Below are 22,400 nucleotides of genomic sequence, written 5' to 3'. Positions count from 1 at the left end.
GCAAATACATGATGCATGTATATTGTTATTCATAATTCCGTCAATTATATATAAAAAAAATAAAACTATTTATTATGGGGTTTATTAAGAGTATATTAATAAATAAATATATGTATGTAATTAATGTAATATATGTATATAAATAAATAAATATAGCTGTTAGCTGCTGTAGAAGTCTTTTGTTGACATATATTGAATTTAAAACTTGGAAAAAATAAAAATAAAAGTTTAAAAAACAGTACAGATTTCTTTGTATATATGCTGTCTTCGAGTAAACGCTAACCCCGACATTTACGATAATCACCTAATCAAGTTTGTGTTTTGAAAGCCTTGTAGTAAGAGTATTGAGTGAAACTGCGACGAAGATATAACAGCGAACTAACAGAACATCTGCGCTTCAGAAAAGGTTTCTGACAGACATGTAAACTCTGTGTCTTTCTCACTTGTATACAAGTAAAACATGCGACTTTTTAAACCAGATCTGATCTATTCTTTGTTCGAGTAAAAGCGTAAGATTCCTAACCCCTCGGTAAACATTCAAACGACGCTTAAGATAAAGGATGAAAAGTAAATTTGTGCAGAACACAGTTCGAATTACACGTTGTTTGCTGTTTTTATGCGTTATTACGTGTAATAATTCTCCTCTTACACCACTATTACACATCACTACTGCGTCTACTCATCATTCATGTTCTCTTAAGGATGTCTCGAATTGTTTTAATTAAAAACCTGATAAACTCTCATCCCTGAGTGCGTTGCCTAGCAACAAGCATCTTAAGGTGATGGGGGAAAAAAAGCAGCAGCAACAACCTGTGCTTGTTACATCAGGTACATGGCCTCGGAGTACTTTTGAAAAAATAAAACTCTGTCACCGTGAGTGAACACGTCTCGGCAGCGCCGTTCGACGCAAAGTGGGCGGAACAAATGATTTAATGGACTTGAGGCGCATCGGTTGGTGACCTGTGGTCGCAGCAGTGTGTGACGCCGAGGTCGTGGTGTGTGTGTGTGTGTGTGTTTGGCGGCGGCGGCGGCGGCGGCGACTTCCGGCGCATCGATCGGCTGGGGATCCATCGCTGGAAGCTTCGCCGCCCTCACGGCAACGATGCGGAGCGAGAGCCGTCTGTGGGTTTTCCCACGCTTTGTTTCTGACTCATTCATGAACGCAACCTTGGACTCGGCTCTCGCCCACACACACACACGGACACACACACACACACACACGGACACACACACGGACACACACACACGGACACACACACACACACACACGGACACACACCACGGACACACACACACACACACACCACGGACACACACACACACACACACACACACACAGACACACACACGCACACGGACATATACACACACACGGACACACACACACCCCCACACACACACACACACACACACACACACGGACACACACACGGACAGACACACACACACCACGGACACACACACACACCACGGACACACACAGACACACACACACGGACACACACACACACACGGACACACACACGGACACACACACCCCCACGGACACACACACACCCCCACACACACACACACACACGGACACACACACCCCCACGGACACACACACACCCCCACACACACACACACACCACGGACACACACACGGACACACACACACACGGACGGACACACACACGGACACACACACACACACACACACACACATTCTAAATTATCATTTTCTTGTGTAATGTACATACATCTCCACTGATAAACACTCTCCTCCTTCTTCTCGTCTCCAGTTCAAGAAGTTCCACAGGGAGGTCATCAATGAGCTGGAGAGGAAGACGGACATGGACGTCAAATACATGACGGTGAGTATTAGTGCGACACTGTCAATGAACAGAACTCGCTACACACCTGATTGTGTTGTTGCCATCCTTACTTGTGACTCATTTTATAATTGAGTTACATTTGTGTCTACATGACATGACAGCAATCCTTTTTATATACTATATTTAAAAAAATATAAGAATAGTTTTACTTTTAGTTTCACAGGTAATTTTACTTAAAAAATATATAATTTTAGTTATTTTTTATTTTAATCATATATTTCCTTTACACCTTCTCAGAGTTTTTTCTCTCGTGTTTTTTTTTCCCCTGGGATTCAAGACAAGATAGTAAAACTGCGACGAAGATATATTAGCGAACTAACTGTGCTTCAGAAAGGTCTCAGACAGACATGTAAACTCTGTGTTTTTCTCACTTGTATACAAGTAAACCGTGTGACTTTAAAACCACATCTGGTTTCTATTCTTTGTTTAATTATATTTTTTCTGTATATTGTCAAATATAATAAATATTGTTTAAAAAAAAAAAAAGTTTGTGTACAAACATACGCAAATGTCTTTCTGAAAATGCCGATAACATGTTTGACTTCTGCATTCGGTAGCTTCTGTAGAAGTCGGTTACTTTCACTTAAATTGGTATTATTTGCTAAAAAGAAAAATGCTTTAAAGCAAAAACAAATTCTGTAATTTTGTCTCTAGAAACTTTGACACAGTTGATATTTTGATTTAATAATTTGAAAAAATGTTCTGGCTTTTTTTATTTTAATGCAATAAGTCATTTTTAGACAATTGTTATACAGTAAAAACTTTAAATTTGGAGAGGAAGAAGTTTTTGGCCAAATAAAAACGGAGGTTGATGGAGAAAGAAAAAGTACATTTAGAATACTTTTTTGTACACTTGTTTCTTTTTGAAAATTTAGATAAGATATTTCCCTTTTTGAATTGGTAGCTGCTGTAGAAGTCTTTCGCTGACATTTCTGACAATTTGTTTTGCTGAAATCTGTTTAATTCTGTGATGTCACTTCTGGTTATTTGCTTTAAAACAAATTTGTATGGTTTTGTCTCTACAAGGTTTTACTTTTTTACACAGTCTATATATATTTATTTTACTTTTGTTTGTTTTAGTCGTTAATATTTTTCCAAAAGTACAGTAAATTCTTTCTGAAAATATGAAATATTTCAAATTGTCATTTGGTTGCTGCTGTACACAATATAATTGGACTTTGTAGTTTGTTTTATATATATTATTGTTATGATTGTAAGTAAGTAAGTAAGTAATATTTATTTATATAGCGCTTTTCCAGACCAGGGTCACAAAGCGCTTTAACAATCAAAACAATACTCAAAAAAGTATATACTTTAAAGATCAAGATAATACTGAGAACAACACAGGAGTTCCAGAAAATCAAGGAAAAGCCTGAACAAATAGAAACGTCTTAAGATGTTTCTTAAAGGAGTCAGTAGATTCCATCAAGCGCAAAGAGAGAGGAAGATCGTTCCAAAGCTTAGGAGCAACAGCCTGAAAAGATTTCTCTCCTCTGGTCCTGAACCGTGTTCAGGAACCATCAGTAGATTCTGATCCACAGACCTCAGAGCCCGAGCTGGGGTGCAAGGCTGGATCAGATCAGTGATGTAAGGAGGAGTCTGACCATGAATAGATCTGAAAGTAAGAACCAGAATTTTAAAGTTGATCCTGAAAGAAACTGGAAGCCAGTGAAGAGTTTTAAGGATCGGAGAAATGTGAGTTCTTCTACTAGAGCGGGTCAGAATTCTCGCTGCAGAGTTCTTTAATCGCAATTAATTGCATAACTTGACCCCCCCTTATAATATCCAGATGATATTATGTTTCTTTATTCTGTATATATGTTCATAAATGTGTTGTACTGTCAAATATAATCGTAGCTTGATGTCGGGTCTTGACTTCGATGCAGGCCACGTTCAAACGGTACCAGATGGAGCACAAGATGAAGCAGGACTCGCTGGAGAAGTCGCAGTCGGACCTGAAGAAGCTGCGCAGGAAGAGTCAGGGAAAGAACGCCAACAAGTACGAGAGCAAGGAGAGCGAGGTGAGTCTCCACGCTCATGTTTGTACGGAATTGCATCACCTTGTTTGAGTCAAAATACCTTTATTTAAAAGACAAATACACGTCAAAAGTATGCTTATTCATGCATTTTACGGCTGCAAAGACATGTAGAGATCAAAGGTAAGCATCATGACCTTTGACCTGCAGGACCATCCATGACAGGCTTATACACCAGTGAACACAAACACACACCACTCTGGTCAGAATCACGTGTTAGTTTCTGTTTTCAATGCTTAACGTTAACAGTAGAAAACAAAAACCTTCCACTGCATTTATTCGACAGCATGACCCTTCAAAATAAGAGCCTCTCACGAGGGCTGGTCTATGTTTAGTGGTGACTCTTAAGAACAGGTTGTTGAAGCCTTTCATCGGCTTTTCACAAACATGTTAATTGTCTGTTCGACCTCGTTGTTACCTCTTTGTTTATTGGTCCATGTCAGCAGAAATATGAAAGTTATTTTTGTTGCTTTTACTTTACGATTAAAACGGTTACATTTATTTTAACACTGAACGTATTATTATTATTATCATTTGTTTGAATCTAAATAAACTAACATTTTTTTTAACTTGTGTCTAAAGAAGTTAAAGATTAATACAATTTAAACTAGTGATTCTTAATCGTCTCCTCTTAGTGACAAACTGTGACTCAAATTAAACGAGGAAAACAAGAATAAACTGTTTTATCACTTTTATGACAAAGTTGCTATGATTTGTCTTTTGTCCTTTAAATGAAGTGAATAGTGTGTTATTTATCTTTATTAATGTTTTTTCAACTTAAAATGCAAGTTATATAAAAAATGAAAAATTGAATTCCCGAGAAAAGAACCAAGGCCCACTGAAAAAATGCCTAATAATAGTAGTAGTAATAATAGTAATAAAAGTTAGAATATTAATAATTGTAGTAGTAATAATAGGAATAAAAGTTAGAATATTAATAATAGTAGTAGTAATAATAGTAATAAAAGTTAGAATATTAATAATAGTAGTAGTAATAATAGTAATAAAAGTTAGAATATTAATAATTGTAGTAGTAATAATAGTAATAAAAGTTAGAATATTAATAATAGTAGTAGTAATAATAGTAATAAAAGTTAGAATATTAATAATAGTAGTAGTAATAATAGGAATAATTACAATAGTAATAATTTTATAATAGTAATAGTAATAATGATACAAGTTATAATATTAATAATAGTAGTAGTAATAATAGGAATAATTATAATAGTAATAATAGTTAAAATAGTAATAATAGTAATAAAAGTTATACTATTAATAATAGTAGTAGTAATGATGGAAATAATGTAATAGTAATAATGATAATAGTTATAATAGTAATGATTATAGAAGTAGAAGTAATAATTGTAATAATGATAAGAGTAATAAAAGTTAAAATAATAATAATAGTAGTAGTAATAATAGTAATAATGATAGTAGTAATCATTGTATTAATGGTAATAGTAATAGTAGTAATAGTAATCACAATATTATTAAAATGAATAATAATCAAAATAATTGTAAATAAATACAATAAAAAAAATGGTGTGTTTGATAGAATACATTTTCATTATAAATAAGGTCAAGGTCTGTAAATGACGCTAAACAACTCTTATAACAAGTAGACATTGTGACCAAAGTAAAAGTATTTGTTTCTACAGTTGCATGATGTCATCAGAAACACAAGGTCGCTCACTGAAGCGTCTGGAATTCGATAACGGCTTTTAAAATGTTAGTTCACCTGAAACAAAGTTAGGAACGCGACAGTATCTGCGTCACCTGCTCACACGCGTTTATTTAGCTCTTCTTCTAATGCTCCCCGAGGAATGTGGGAGCATCGGGTGATAATGGAGGAGAGCGCCACCACGCCCTGGCACTGAAAACCACACGCTCTGCTCTTACGTAACCTCGTGGCTCACTGCTGGGTGTGTTGTTTGTGTCGAGTCTCAGTCGAGTCCGACAAAGACGACGTTAATCCCACCGAGGGATCATTCAGAAAGAAAAAAAAAAAACACTTTTAAAGTACACGTCCTGAAAACTTACTGTACTTGGTAGAGTGAAGTACTGATGTATAACTATACTTCAATACTGTTATATTTTCATGGATAAACTTGCTAAAACTTGAGATTTTTTATTTTCAATTGGAATTTTCTAAGAAAGGATGGGATGATAATAGAAAATTACTTACGTTACTACGTTTTTTTAAGTTAGTAATAGTAAGAAAATATTTTTAAATGTTTTTGAAACGACTTTGTATTTTTATTTTTAGTTGTATTCTTTTAATTTAAATAAAAGTTATTTTTTTAATGGATACAAAACTTTTTATCTAAAAATAAATTATTTTTATATACATTTTTTTTATTTTTTTTATTACATGTCGATGTTAGATTTAATGTAATTTTCCTATAAAGATGCTATTGAATTTTTTTAAGTTTTTTATTGTATTTGTCAAAGGAAAGATTAAACTTATTTAAATAAAAAGTTTTAAAAAAAAATTGGATATAATACAAAATGGCTTTTCTTGAATTTTTATATTATTTTCTTTTTACAAGATCTTTTTTAAATGTAATCTCTGAAGGAAATATGAAAAAAGCTCATTTTCAAAGCTAATACTAATTAAATAATATATTTTATTCTCAAACTTTCCTGTTTCTCGAACATTTAATCAGAAGTTTTTAAACAATTGGTTAAAAAAAATAAGAAAAAAGTTGTTTTTTATTTAAATGCCTTAAGAACATTTATTTTTTTTATTTTCATTAATCGTTTTATTATTGGAATTTTCAAATGTAAAGAAAGAAAAAAAAATCAAAGTTGTTTCTTTAAGTTGCTAAGTTACTTGTTATTTTAAAATATTTTTTAGCTATTTCTAAATGAAAGGTAAAACAAAAGTGAACAAGATGTTGGTTTAAAAAAAAAAGCTTTAAAAATGTTCATTAAAAGTTAAGTTTATACCTTTAAATAAAAGTCTGGTTTAAGCTGCAACTCATTCATCTTCACCCGTTTTTAATTGTGATGAAGTGGATTCTCTCACTCTTGGGTTCGTCGTGCGACGAGCAGCTGCCTCTGTTGAAACAAGAGTAATATGCTTTATAAAGAAAAACAAACACAGCTTGTTATCTTTGAGTTTATTGTTTCTCTTCCCGCAGCAGCGCGACAAACTTACAGGACAACAAATGTATCGTGTTACAAAGTTTGTTCAGAAAGATTTGTTTTGTCATTCAGTAAATACAAATTATCATAATAAAGATACATGTTGTGAGCAATTCAAGGCTGATATAATTGAATAAAAACATAATTATCAGCAAAACTACTAGAGAAGGGCGTTCTTACTCTTCACAAGAGTTCATTCAATTTAATCCAGATTATTGACCTAACCCCGGACTTGTGTAAGATAGATCCATTTTTAATTGGTTTCCCCGAACCTGCCTCGACTGCACCTTGTGACACGTCAAGAAAGACGTATTTACGCAGAAATGTGTCGTCGGGACGAGAGACGAGGGCGTGTTTTGACAAACTGTCAAACCCTGGACTCTCACGTGAAGGATGTGTTAGCATACTTGCTGCTAGCTTATCTCCATCCTCACTACAATCTTCAATGACATTTCTGTACCAGTTTTTTAGTGAAAACTTTAGAATTAAAACACCTGCTTTTTTTGTTCTTTTGTTGACACAATGTGAATTTTTATGGTTTTTTTGGACAAATTGGCAAGTTAGCTTTTAGCATTAGCATCCACAGAGAGGACAAGTGGCCTCGCGTCCATCTTGCCTTGTATTTGTCAAAGGAAAGATGAAATACAATTCAAATAAAAATAACCAAAAAATGGATATAATACAAAATTGCTTTAAAATGTCTTCCTTTTTTTTCTTTTTATAAAATCTTTACATTTTAAATCTAACTAAAGATATGTATTAATTATTATTTTCTCAAACTTTCCTGTTTGTTTTTGTTTTTGTTTTTTGTCAATACATTTGAGGGAAAGGCTAAACAAGTTTAAAAATATATATATATATATATATATTTTAATACATTTTCTACATTTTCTAATTGGCTAATTGTCCTGGTAAGTACAATCAAATATGTATATATTTTATTATTTTAATAAAATAAAATAAAAAAATAAAATAAAATATATTTATATATATATATATATATATATATATATATATATATATTATATTGTCCACTTTCTTTATCATTTTGAAAAAGGTTTTTATTTCTGTAAGGTTCGTTATTTTTCTTACACACGCATTTACTTTTTGTACACAAGGAAAAACACATTTTTAAATTTTTACCAATGACTATAGATAAAAATGTTTTTTTTGTTTTTTTAATATTGTGTCTACATGAATTAAACACATGTATTTGTTTTAATATTCATAATTAGGAAAGTTGAAACAATCCAAAATATAGTTATATTTTTTTAAATTAAAATGTTTGTTTATGTATATGTATGTATTCATATTAATGGGTGGATTTTTTTTTTTTTTTTTTGCAATTAAATTTCAAAGAAATGTGAAACCAGTTTTTTTTTTTTTTTCTTTTCATTAAATGTTTTTATAATTGTAATTTTAAAATAGTGTGTTCTTTTATTGACACAATAAGAATTTGTATAGTTTTTTGGACAAAATAGCAGTTTAGCTTTTAGCATTAGCATCCACAGAGAGAGCCTTTTCCCGACCGTGGTCTCGTCTCATCTTGCGTTGCGTCGCCTTCTTTCATGAGCAGCGTCTGCAGGTGAAGATAACACGGACGTCGTCCTGATTTCAGCAAACCTGCTGCCTTGTCCTGCATCTGTTCAAAAGAGTCGATCTCTGCGGTCAACGTGTTGACCTGCCAGACAGAGATTAGGGCGTCACAGGCTCGCGACCGTGTGGCGGGAAAAGATTAGAGATAACCATCGACCAATCGGGGGCTTGTGATGTTGGATTTTTGGATTCTGACTCTAGTTTTGTCAGAGTTTAACAATAATGTGTGGAACTATATCAGAGTATTGACTGGTAACAGTGTTTTTTTTAAGAATTGAATTATATTATTTTTTACATTTGAATTCAATCATTTTTATATTGAAATGTCGACTTGTTTTAATTGAATGTAATAATCTTTCTGTATTGAATTTTGGATTTCTTTTCTCTTTTTTTAATAATATATATATATTTTTAATTGTATTTTCAAAAGGAATTAATTCTTTTTTTTACACATAGAATTTGATAAAAATAATGCCAATAATTCAAATAAACATTTTCTAAATTCGATATTTGTTCATTCGTAGCCTTTAAAATTCAATACAAAAAGTGTTATGTGGTATAATAGTGGCACGAGACAATACTAATAGAGTACAGAGCTCAAGTAAATGATACTATTTGGTAATACTGTCTGCAATATTATACCAATATTTTTATATTGAATTTAAAAGGCCACGGATAAAAAAAACATTGAATTTAATGAACATATTTTTTAATATTTAGAATAATAAAATCAAACTGCATGTGTAAAAAATAGTTAATTCATTTCAAATATATATATATATATATATTTATTGTGTAGTTTAAAAAAAATCAACCTTTCAATATTTAAAGTCTTGAATAATTTGACATTACTCCTAAAAAAGCATTTCAATAAAAAAATGTTTCAGACGTCCTCAGTGTTGTACTTGTTAGCTAAATGCTACTTGGCTAATGCTACGTGGCTACCTCTGACGAGCTAACTGTGCTCCCCAGTGCCTGGAGACGCTGGCGAACCGTCAGATGGACATGCAGCTGTTCGTGGCCGACGGCTGCAAAGAGGCTCTGCTGGAGGAGAAGAGACGCTTCTGCTTCCTGGTGGACAAACACTGCATGTTCACCTACCAGTTCGCCTCCTTCCACGACAAGGTGACCCCGACGTTCCACCTCTTCTTCTCACCTCCGCGACTCATACATCCTCTGTTTGTTTGTTTTCTTCAGGCCAGAGACATCCTGTCGTCGCAGCTCAGCAGCTGGCAGGACCAGTGCAACGACGCCTCGGAGATGCCGGAGAGCGTCACCTCCATGATCGAAGGACTCCGGACCGCCGTGCCCGTCACGCCGATGCCCTCTCCGGCGCCCTCACGACACAGCCTGGTGAGATGTATAAGGATACAGAGATTAACAAGGAATATAATTATTTCACTCCAAACTCAGAACAATCTAATATCACGAGGAATGAATGAGTCCCTGAGTCTATTAGTGTTGCATCATGGGCAGCTTGATGGACAGTAAATTGTCCAGTTTATTTCCCAAATTTATTATTATTATAATTGGTTTTCCTTCAATATGAACACTTTCTTTCTTTAAAAAAAATGTTTTTTTTACCTGAAAATCTCATATTTTTTGTGTGTAAGCACAAATGTATTTTCTAAATATATTGGGGGGGAAAATTATTTCACTTGGATTTTTGTATGCTTGTAAGGACACGTTTATTTTTTTAGTTGAGAAAAAAAATCTAAAATGAAAAGTTGTTTTTTTCATTATACACACCGATTTATTTTTTGATTATTGAAAAATAATGAAAGTTAAATATACATATATTTATTTTATTATTTACAATAATGTGTCCTTTCTTAGATATTTTTTTCTTGTAATCCTTTTTGAATATTGACAATAACTTCAATAAAAAATACATGTTTTCCTTTATATTCCTGGATAAATAAGATACTTTCTTTTCTAAAAAATATTTTTTCTTGTATTTATTTTCTTGAATATTGAAAATAATTAAAGTTAAAAAATATATCATATTATTTACAATATTGTGTGTCTTTCTTTTTTTATTTTGATATGTTTTTATTTCTGTAAGGTTCGTTATTTTCCTTATATTTATATTTTCGTACACAAAGAAAAACACATTTATCAGTTTTGCAAATAACTATAGATAACATCCATTGGGTTTTTTTATGTTGTGTCCACATGAGATTTTATCATTCAATCTACACACTTTTTTTTTAATATTGATGATAAATAAAGTTTTTAAAAAAAAATCCTTTAAAAAACTGACTTATATTTTTTACTTAAATTATGTTTTTTTTTTTAGTAACAATCACATCCCTATAAATGTATTTATTTATATTTATTTATTGATTTGGTTGAATACTGGGACCAAAATATGGCCTAAATATTTTAACTAAGTTAAAGAATTACTAAAATCATTTAAAAAGAAAAACTGATTAGTCCAAGGATCGACCCTTGAGGTACACCTTAAGACTGAGTCAGCATTTAAGCAACATTTGTTTTTATCCATTTTCTCCACTTGGATCCTCAAGGTTGTTTATTTATTTTTTTTAAGTTTGGGTTTTGAGTGACGGGTGTCCATCTCTCCGACAGAACATCTCGGCGCCGCCCGCCCCCCCGGTGAAGCCCCAGACCAGCTCCCTGGTCCACATGTTCACCCAGGACAGCAGCACCAACACCAACACCATCAACCACATCGGTACGAACAACCAAAAAAAAAAACCTTCCTCTGCGTCGCCTTTTCGATTTCCTCACCCTGACCTCCTGGACAGACCGGCAGAACAGCGAGGAGAACGGGCTTCCCCGGTCCATGTCGATGGCGACGGGTCTGAACAACATCGTGAAGCGTCCGCGGGTCCGAACCATCTTCCCTCACGCCGCCAGCAACAACAACACGCTGCTGAGCTTCGACGAGGGCGACGTCATCCTGCTGCTCATCCCCGAGGAGAAGGACGGCTGGATGTACGGCGAGCTGGAGAAGAGCGGGAAGTGAGTTTCTCCCACAATGCTTTGCTCCGCACGCGGCGAGAACGTCGCCCCCTGCTGCTCGGAAGTATCGAGGGTTCAAAACCCCAGCGAGTGTCTTTGATGACGTTGAACACGTTTTTTTAAAGAATGTCACAGATTTTAAAAGAGTGTAAAACTAAACGTATGATTTAATTCTCCGTCAAAATTCCTTCACCGTGAGAAATCCCTGATTCTCGTTACCATGGCAACCGTTGGCTCAGATGTTAGATGAGTTTTTTTGCATCGATTCAAATGTGTTTGTTTCTTCTTAAATATAAGAACAAAATTAAGTCAAAAAACATGCAAAGGATTATTTGTTGCCTTTTTTATGATCTAACACATATTTATATATATATGTATATATATACAGTATATATATATTTTTTTTCTTTGATTTTACTTTTTTTATTGAACTGAGAAAAAATAAAATTTTCAATATTTATACATATATTTTTTAAGTAACTTTGTTCAAACATTTGACATTTTTATTTGTATTTTAATCTTATTGAAAATGTGTTTATTTCTATATTCTTTTAAAATTAAACTTCCTTATTTTGGTCCAGATTTTTATTTATATTTTATATTATTATTTTTTCTCATTATTTCATTCATTTATATTTTTATTTATTATTATTTTTCTCTTATACTCTATTCATTTTACTTCTATCCATCGTTGACACCAAAAAAAGTTCGTTTTTTTCTCATTACAATCATTTCTTTTGTTTAGATAAAACATTATAATAACAAACAAATCAGGTTAAAAACATATGTTTAAAAAATATATTTTAAACAGATTTTTATCTCCAATTATTATTTAAACTCTTTTTTTTCCTCATTATTTCATTTATTTATATTTCCTTTAATTTCCTCATTTCTATTCTTTAATATACTCTTTGATTACAGTTTTTTTTTCATATAATGTAATTCCTTCATGGTTTGACAAAACCTTTAAAGTTTAACTTTATTTTAGTGTAAAATACATCAATGAACCCCAGTTTTCTCAGTATGTTGAACGATACACTTCTTTATTTATTTATATAATTCTTTATTTAGATCCTCTTGTCGAACATCTGATGAAAAGATAAAGAAAAGTTGAAGATGATTTTTCATATTTTAACCGATTCATGGATGGATTGATGCGTGTGGTCGTCGTGGCGACAGTATCTAAACCTTCCTGTCCTTACAGGAGGGGCTGGTTCCCGTCGTCGTACTGCCGAGCTCTCGCCGAGCCGCTCATGAATAACAACAGGTAAGAAGACTCTCCTGCGACGCCAGAGGTTTCATGTTCGCGCCGCATTGTTTCACGTCTAACCTTCGCCTCGTCTGTCGACTCTTCACTTCCTGCACCTTTGATTCCTGGAGTCGCCCCGGCTACATTATTCATCTTCCTTCTTTTTTTCTCAACTTAACAACTCGCTTTTTTTTTTATGTCTCTTCACTCCTTGAAGTTTATAAATATTAAGTCTGCTGCACTTTCCCCTCCTCCTCCTCCTCGTCCTCCTCCGAGTCTGTTGGTTCAGGTGCTGCACCTCCCACAGAAGCAGCGCTGGTGGAGAAATCCTTCTTGTTATGTTCAGTCGCAGGAAGCCTCCGCACGGAGCAAGTGTCGCCAGAAAACATCCCATAATAGCGCGTTTTTAACCACTTTTGACCGTCACTGTGGGTTTAATATCAACAAATAAATGAGAATAGATCATGTGTAAACAAAAAAATGATCATTTATTTTATTATTCTTAATTAAAATGAAGAGTTTTTAAAATAATTACAGACAAATTTTAGTTTTTTTCCAACGTCTTGTTGAGTCTTAAGTAACTTAAGTAAGTTCATGTAGTTAATGATTCTTTAAAAAATGAGTTGATTAATTTATTATGTATTATTTATCTTTAAAATAAACAAATTTAAAATAATGATTGTGTCGTCACCAGATGAAATAATAAATATAAAAATAATAAAGTTTTTTTCTGTGTTAACTGAATGATTGATTGACATTCCTTTATTATGTTGTTCATAAAAATATTAAATACATTATATTAAGACAGAACATTAAAGCACAATAATTTAAATAATTAATGATAATAAAATACAATAAAACCATAAATAATGAAGTAGAATTAACAGAATAATTGTTAAATCAATAATGATAAAATACAATAAAAATAAAAATAATGCCATAGAATTAACACAATAATTGTTAAATTAATGATAATAAAATACAGTAAAGCAGCAAATAATGAAGTAGAAATGACACAATCATTTAAATAATTAATAATAAAATACAATAAAGCAACAAATAATGAAGTAGAATTAACACAATAATTTAAATAATGAATGATAATAAAATACAATAAAATAACAAATAATGAAGTAGAATTAACAGAATAATTTAAATAATGAATGATAATAAAATACAATAAAATAACAAATAATGAAGTAGAATTAACAGAATAATTTAAATAATAAATGATAATAAAATACAATAAAATAACAAATGAAGTAGAATTAACACAATAATTTAAATAATGAATGATAATAAAATACTATAAAATTACAAATAATGAAGTAGAATTAACACAATATTTGTTAAATGAATTATAATAAAATATAATAAAATAAAAATAATACAGTAATATTAACAGAATTATAAATACAATAATAACACAACAATAAAAACTTGAACAAGAACATTTTAAAAATGCATCTAAAATGATATACTAAACTATGTTTATTATAATACAATAACCATTGTACCACCATTTATTATGATTATATGTATTAAACGCAGACGGTAACAATCATGAGGGTCATTTGTTGTGATAATCTCAAGACGTATTTTACATAAAAGCTTGAAAAAAAAAAAAATTCTATGTTTCTACTTTTTAAACTTTTGTTGAGAAAAGAATGTTTCAATGTTTTTTTTTTCTTTTCTATGGCCACACACTGTTTTTTTAATTTGTATTCAAATCTAAATTTGCCTTTTTTTTCTATCTTCCTGTTTTATAATCATTCATTCAAATTTAACTTCCTCATTGTTTTCCTATTTTTTTGCTTCACATATTTAAAATATTTACAGTATTTTTATTTAAATATCTATTTGTAATTTTCTATATTATTAATTTATATTTATTTATTATATTAAACTCACTTTTTTGCTATTTATTGTTCACATATTTAAAATGTGTTTTATTCAAATCTCTATTAGGTCTTTTTCTGTATTTTTACTTTACTTTTTTTCAATAGTTCTATTTTATATTAAATTAAATTATTATTCAAATTTAACTTAATTATTATTTTCCTATTTTTTTCCTTCACATATTTAACATTTTTACAGTTTAAATTTTTTATTTCAATCTCTCTTTCTCCTTTTTCTATATTTTTATTCATCTTTATTTATTAGAATTAAAGTTCATATTTTTTGTCCTATTTATATACTTGCATATTTAAAATAATTCCAGTATTTTTATTTCAATATCTATTTGTCATTTTTCTATATTTCTAATTTATATATATTTATTTAAATTAAACTTCATTTTCCTATTTTTTTCCCCACATATTTGAAATGTTTATTTGTATTAAAATCTCTTTTTGCCCTTTTTTTCAATAGTTCCGATTCATATTAAATACAATTATTATACAAATTTAACTTACTTATTATTTTCCTATTTTTTTCTTCACATATTTAAAATATTTACAGTTTTAAATTTTGTTTTTCAATCTCTCTTTCTCCTTTTGCTATATTTGTATTCATCTTTATTTATTAGAATTAAACTTCATCATTTTGTCCTATTTATATCCTTACATATTTAAAATATTTACAGTATTTTTATTTTAATCTTTATTTGTCATTTTTCTATATTTTTAATTTATATATATTTATTTAAATTAAACTTCATTTTCCTATTTTTTTCCCACATATTTAAAACGTTTATTTGTATTAAAATCTCTTTTTGCCCTTTTTTTCAATAGTTCCGATTCATATTAAATACAATTATTATACAAATTTAACTTACTTATTATTTTCCTATTTTTTTCTTCACATATTTAAAATATTTACAGTTTTAAATGTTGTTTTTCAATCCCTCTTTCTCCTTTTGCTATATTTGTATTCATCTTTATTTATTAGAATTAAACTTCATCATTTTGTCCTATTTATATCCTTACATATTTAAAATATTTACAGTATTTTTATTTTAATCTTTATTTGTCATTTTTCTATATTTTTAATTTATATATATTTATTTAAATTAAACTTCATTTTCCTATTATTTTCCCCACATATTTGAAATGTTTATTTGTATTAAAATCTCTTTTTGCCCTTTTTTCAATAGTTCCGATTCATATTAAATACAATTATTATACAAATTTAACTTACTTATTATTTTCCTATTTTTTTCCTTCACATATTTAAAATATTTACAGTTCTAAATTTTGTTTTTCAATCTCTTCTCCTTTTGCTATATTTGTATTCATCTTTATTTATTAGAATTTAACTTCATAATTTTGTCCTATTTATATACTTGCATATTTAAAATATTTACAGTATATTTATTTCAATCTTTATTTGTACTTTTTCTATATTTTTAATTTATATATATTTATTTAAATTAAACTTTTTCCTATTTTTCCCACATATTTGAAATGTTTATTTTTATTTAAATCTTTATTTTCCCCTCTTTTATATTTTACTTTATACTTTTCAAACTTTATTTTTTTATCATAATATTTTACTTTTGTTTAATTAACATCATATATTTTCATTATCTTTTTTTTGTCTCATTATTTCCTACATATTTATCAATTAATCCAATTTTTCTCTGTATTTGATCTTTTCCTCTCGTTTCTTTTACTTTATAAAGATGTTTTTCTTCTGCTCTGAAGGTCCATCAGACTCTTAACATCTTCTCTCTCTCCTCTGGTCCTCCTCCACTGATGCAGTCGCAGCAGGAGTGTTGTGGATCTTCACCACCAGGACACGGAGACGGACGAGGCCACCATGATCCTTCCTGGCGCCGACTACACTCGCTCTCCTCAGCGCAGCAGCAGCAACCACTACAACCACCACTCGCCCACGCCCTCCGCCGCCTCCTCGTCCTCCTCCTGCGACCACACGGTGAGTCACGTGATCCTCCACGGCAGTGGTCAGCACCTGAAGAGTCTCGGGGCGACACAAACGTATATGATCACTTTGACCCCGACTCGTCTGAATTAGTTTTAAATTGACTTGAATTCTTGTCTTCGACTGAGTTTGACTTGGTCTTTAAGCCAGTCTTTATATTTAACTCAAACTTAACTATTAAGACTGGCTTAAAGACTAAGACTGACTTAGAGATTGCCTTGAGTATAAAGACTGTCTTAAAGACTGACTTAAAGACTAATTTAAATACTTGGACTGACTTAGAGACAGTCTTTAAGTCAGTCTTAGTATTTAAGTCAGTCTTTAAGACAGTCTTTATATACAGGTCACTCTTAAAGTCAGTCTTAGTATTTAAGCAAGTATTTAAGACAGTCTTTATATTCAAGTCAATCTTTAATTCAGTCTTAGTAATTAAGTTAGTCTTAATATTTAACTTAAACTTAGTCTTTAAGTCAGTCTTAGTATTTAAGTCAAATTTTAAGTTAAATATGAAGACTAACTTAATTACTAAGACTGAATTAAAGATTGACTTAAATATAAAGACTGTCTTAAAGACTTGCTTAAATACTAAGACTGACTTTAAGAGTAACCTGTATATAAAGACTGTATTAAAGACTGCGTTCAATACTAAGACTGACTTGAATATAAAGATTGTCTTAAAGACTTGCTTAAATACTAAGACTGACTTTAAGAGTAACCTGTATATAAAGACTGTATTAAAGACTGAGTTCAATACTAAGACTGACTTGAATACAAAGATTGTCTTAAAGACTGACTATAAGACTAAGTTAAATACTTAGACTGACTTAGAGACTGACTTAAAGACTAAGTTGGGGTTACATATTAAGGCTGACTTAAATTCTAAGACTGACTTAAAGACTTACTTGTATATAAAGACTGTCTTAAAGACTTACTTAAATACTAAGACTGACTTAGAGACTAAGGTAAATACTTCGACTGATTTAGAGACTGTGTTAAATACTTAGACTGACTTAGAGACTGACTTGAGTATCAAGACTGACTGAAAGACTAAGTTAAATACTTAGACTGACTTAAAGACTAAGTTGGGGTTAAATATTAAGACTGACTTAAATACTAAGACTGACTTAAAGACTGACTTGTATATAAAGACTGTCTTAAAGACTTACTTAAATACTTAGACTGACTTCGAGACTGACTTAAATATAAAGACTGACTTCAAGACTATAAGACTTATTTTAGGTAAAAACATGTTTAAGTTCAAGATTAACATCATTCCTGGGAACTTCACTTGCAAAAGACTTTCTTCCATTTTGTTTATGACTTTGCATGAATGCAAACTGGTCGAGCGGTCGTTCTCTAATGAGGGCTGATGTCGAGCCGTCGAGCAGGACCAGTGTCACCGTTAAAACAAGAGTTGTGTGTTTGTTGTTCCAGCAGCGTCGCACACTTTCACACAACCTCGGAGAACAAAGTCGACACTTCCTCAATTCTGTCTTATCGTGGTTTCATTCCTCTTTTGTCGTTTCCATCTTTCATCTTGCATTCCTGTCATTCTTCTTCATGTGTCTTGACAGACACAGATAGGCTCGGGGAGGTCTCACTCCTCCAGTGACTCCAACATCCCACAATACTCGTGAGAAAGTTCCAGCGAGTCTGATCTTTTATTTATAAACACGTGGGAAGTTTGTGTTATTTATTCTCACTCTTGTCACCTCCAGACACTAATGTTGTTTTTATTATCTTGCAAGAGTTTCTTTAAAAATAAGCTTGACCGGCTCACGATCTGTACTCTCTACTGACACCGTCAGGATGAGTTTTGAACTGCTTCCTGTCAACAGTTATATTAGGTTAGATTTGAACACAAACACACTAGAAATAAGAAAGAAAAAGAAATGGCACTAAAATATCATTCATGTGGGAAATATTAAATAAACACAAATGTAGAATTTATTTTGATTAAAGAAGTAAATTCGTTCCTTGGTTTTTTACCAATGATTTTATTTTTTAATATTTTACATTCAAACTTAAATATATACATATTTACTCAAAGACATTAATACAAATATACATACATACATATATATAAACATACCCACATAAACATACATACATACATACATACATACATACATACATACATACATACATACATACATACATACATACATACATACATATAAACATACATATAATCATACATATAATCATACATAAATACATACATATAAACATACCCGGTACATAAAAACATACAAACATACATACAAACATATAAACATACATAAATACCTACATATAAACATGCATACAAACATTTAAACATACATAAATACATAAATATAAACATACATACAAACATATAAACATACATACATACATATAAACATAGATAAATACATACATATAAACATACATAAATACATACATATAAACATACATATAAACATACATACATAAATACATACATACAAACGTATAAACATACATATGAACATACATAAATGTAAACATACATACATATCAACATACATAAATTTAAACATGCATACATACAAACATAAACATACATAAATACCTACATATAAACATACATACATATATACATATATATCAACATACATAAATACAAACATACATAAATACATACATATAAACATACATACATATAAACATACATATATACATGCATGCATACATATATACATACATAAATATAAACATACATATATGCAAACATATAAACATACATACATATTGTATCTGCATAAAAATATATACATCTACATACATACAAATCACGCACATTTAGATTTTTACAAATGTTGCTTCGTCATGTTTACATGATCACGTTTTCAAGAATCTTAACAGCGTTAACGTTTGAAACACGGTGTCTGGTCTCTACTGACATCTTGTGGACAAACTCGAGTACTACATTCAGCTAAAGAAAGATTGATTTATTGATTTATTTTATTATCTTAAAACTGTGCCGCGCTCATGATGTAAGGGTGACGTCACCTGACCGAGAAGTCCCGTGTTTGAAAAAAAATGCGTGTCGTGACGTCATCACGCGGCGACTATTTAGACGAGCGGAGCATCTGGCATTTCCAGCTGCTCCAGATTCCACAGGCTCGTGCGATCGAGACGTTTAGTTCAGACCCGCGAAACTATTTAAAGAATTTAAATTGATTCTTTTTTTTTACTTTTTAATGAGTGTGACGTCATTCCAACAGTCAGAGAGCGAGTCGAGAGTTGCTCTACTTGTTCAGAAAATAGAGTCGATCTGTATCTAATTATTTAAAATAAAGTAAAACAAAAATTACGATTAACTACAAGTTTTGCACCATCTTTCTTTATCATTCTATTTTTATTTCTATTTTTCTTTTCCATCCTTTCCAGGTTGTTTCAGAATCTGAACCATTATTTTGATATTTATTTAATTATAAATATTTTAGTAATTTTAGTTTAATATTGTATTTATTTTTAATATTATTATTATTGTTGATCTCATCATAACAAAAATGTGTTAAGCCCTAAATAAATTGATTTATTTTTTTATTAATTTCACAATAATATTAAGTCCCATAAGGCTCTGCAACAGTTGACGACTCCTTCTTTAAGGTTAAATAAACTAGTGCTGTGTCTCAAATCACATACTTGCGTACTCAAAGTTTGTATTTTTAGTGCGGAAGTGCGTCTCAATTCTTAGTATGCGAAATTTAGTGCGCCATGCATACTAAATTGTCAAAAACGTCCACAAAACTGAGTATTGTTCGATGGACACTATCTACACTAAACGGCCGCCATCTTAGTGACGTTGTAAACGGAAGTTACGTCATATACAGTATATATATATATATATATATATATATATATATATATATATATATATATATATATATATATATATATATTACGTCATATACAGTATATATATATATATATATATATATACTGTATATGACGTAATATATATATATATATATATATATATATATATATTACGTCATATACAGTATATATATATATATATATATATATATATATACTGTATATGACGTAATATATATATATATATATATATATACTGTATATGACGTAACTTCCGTTTACAACGTCACTAAGATGGCGGCCGTTTAGTGTAGATAGTGCATATACTTACAGGTGCATTTTCGGCCAACAGTAGGAGGATGACACGTCGTACATTTCTTGTGAATATTTAGTTTCTCATATTTTTCTATATTTCTTTTTCCAAACTTGCAAAACGTGCCGCCAGCAGGTGGCGATAGTGTTGAAGCTACCGTTAAATAGTAGTATAAGAAGAAACTGTCGCGTCATTTCCTGTTAGTGTGTAGCAGCAGAGTTTGATTTGAGACATACTATCTGTGGAGAATTTGCGTACTAGTTAGTATGTACACTATACTGATGCATACTAACTTCTAGTATACTAAGAGAAGTATGCGATTTGAGACACAGCACAGGTTTTGTTGAACATCAAAGGTTGTTTTAGTTCATACTCGTGTGTTAACTTGCAGACGCAGCAGCCGAACAGCTCGTCCAAATCTGGACCGGCGTACCTGGCGTGAGTATCAAAGACCCTCCCTGTCGTCCTCGTCCTCTACTAACCCCTCGCTTGTCTCACGCTTGTCCCCCAGAGGAGGAAACCCCTTCGCCACCGTCCGTCTACGTCCCACCGTCACCAACGACCGCTCCGCCCCGGTCATCTGACCCGCCGCACCTCCACCTCCCCTCCACCGGGGGGCGGGCCGACACAAACTTGCCATTCGGGGGACGTTTCTCTCTACGTTTTATATATTTATGAATATATTCCGCTGGAGACATTTAAAGACAAACTTGAAGATGTTTGTCGTGGACTCGGAGGAGCTTCCTGTTGCCATACGACAGAAGAAGAATGTAAAAGGTCTCGTGTAAATATTGAGCCGCCATCTTGAAATGAGTCGACTCTGGACTTTTTTTTGCCTTAACGACGCTAAACTCACACTAAACTTCCCGAGTGACTCCGACTAAAAACTTCCGTGTGTTTTTTTTTTTTTAACCGTTTTATTGTCACACCTTCGACAGAGCTGTGGAATAAAGATTTATTTCTTCTACTCTCTCGTTTCCTTCGATCTGTTCTTTCTGGAAATTGAGTCAAAAATATAAAGTTGCATTTAATGACTTCAGCCGTTTTAGTTCCCAAAAGGTTTCGAGTCAAATTACCGTCAAAGGAGCTCTAATCTAGTAAATGTCATTTGTTCTTGAACGCACCATGGTGCCTTCAAAACCCATTTTTCAAAAGAAACGATTTGTTTTCTGGAAAACTGGCTCATGTTGTTCCTGCTAATTTTTCTTTTTTTAGCAATTCAGGTTTGTGCACGACTTTTCGTTTTTTTGCACATTTTCCCTTTTTTAACTTAATAATTTTCCTTTTTCTTTTATCCTGCACTTTTCTATTTTTTTAATATGATTTTTTTTTTCCTGTATTTTATTCTTATAAGGCAACTTGTAAAAAAAAAAAAATCTTTGTTTTATTCAGCACATTTTTAAATGTATTAAAAACGTTTTAACTGTTGTTTCTCAACAAAAGAAAGCAGTACATTGTGTTTGCATCACTCAACAGGAACTTCTTTT

The 22,400-nt window shown here is 31.4% G+C and overlaps 1 protein-coding gene across 2 annotated transcripts in view; it reads left to right on the top strand.

The window, feature by feature from the left end:
• baiap2l1b (BAR/IMD domain containing adaptor protein 2 like 1b) overlaps window positions 1-21,880 on the top strand; it is a 40,603-nt gene extending 18,723 nt beyond the window's left edge. For both annotated transcript variants that reach the window (XM_087809438.1, XM_087809439.1), the window contains exons 5-14: window positions 1,785-1,856; window positions 3,764-3,898; window positions 9,629-9,781; window positions 9,854-10,009; window positions 11,246-11,351; window positions 11,425-11,641; window positions 12,846-12,908; window positions 16,592-16,766; window positions 21,305-21,351; window positions 21,425-21,880. In XM_087809438.1, the coding sequence (XP_087665564.1) occupies window positions 1,785-1,856; window positions 3,764-3,898; window positions 9,629-9,781; window positions 9,854-10,009; window positions 11,246-11,351; window positions 11,425-11,641; window positions 12,846-12,908; window positions 16,592-16,766; window positions 21,305-21,351; window positions 21,425-21,497 (1,197 nt within the window). In that variant the 3' untranslated portion in view covers window positions 21,498-21,880. The remainder of the gene's footprint in view (window positions 1-1,784; window positions 1,857-3,763; window positions 3,899-9,628; window positions 9,782-9,853; window positions 10,010-11,245; window positions 11,352-11,424; window positions 11,642-12,845; window positions 12,909-16,591; window positions 16,767-21,304; window positions 21,352-21,424) is intronic.
• The last annotated feature ends 520 nt before the right edge of the window (window positions 21,881-22,400 follow it).

Source organism: Callionymus lyra, chromosome 15, assembly GCF_982586985.1.
Source record: "Callionymus lyra chromosome 15, fCalLyr1.hap1.1, whole genome shotgun sequence".
In the NCBI taxonomy this organism is placed as follows: domain Eukaryota; kingdom Metazoa; phylum Chordata; class Actinopteri; order Syngnathiformes; family Callionymidae; genus Callionymus; species Callionymus lyra.
This window is presented reverse-complemented; position numbering and strand designations above follow the sequence as displayed.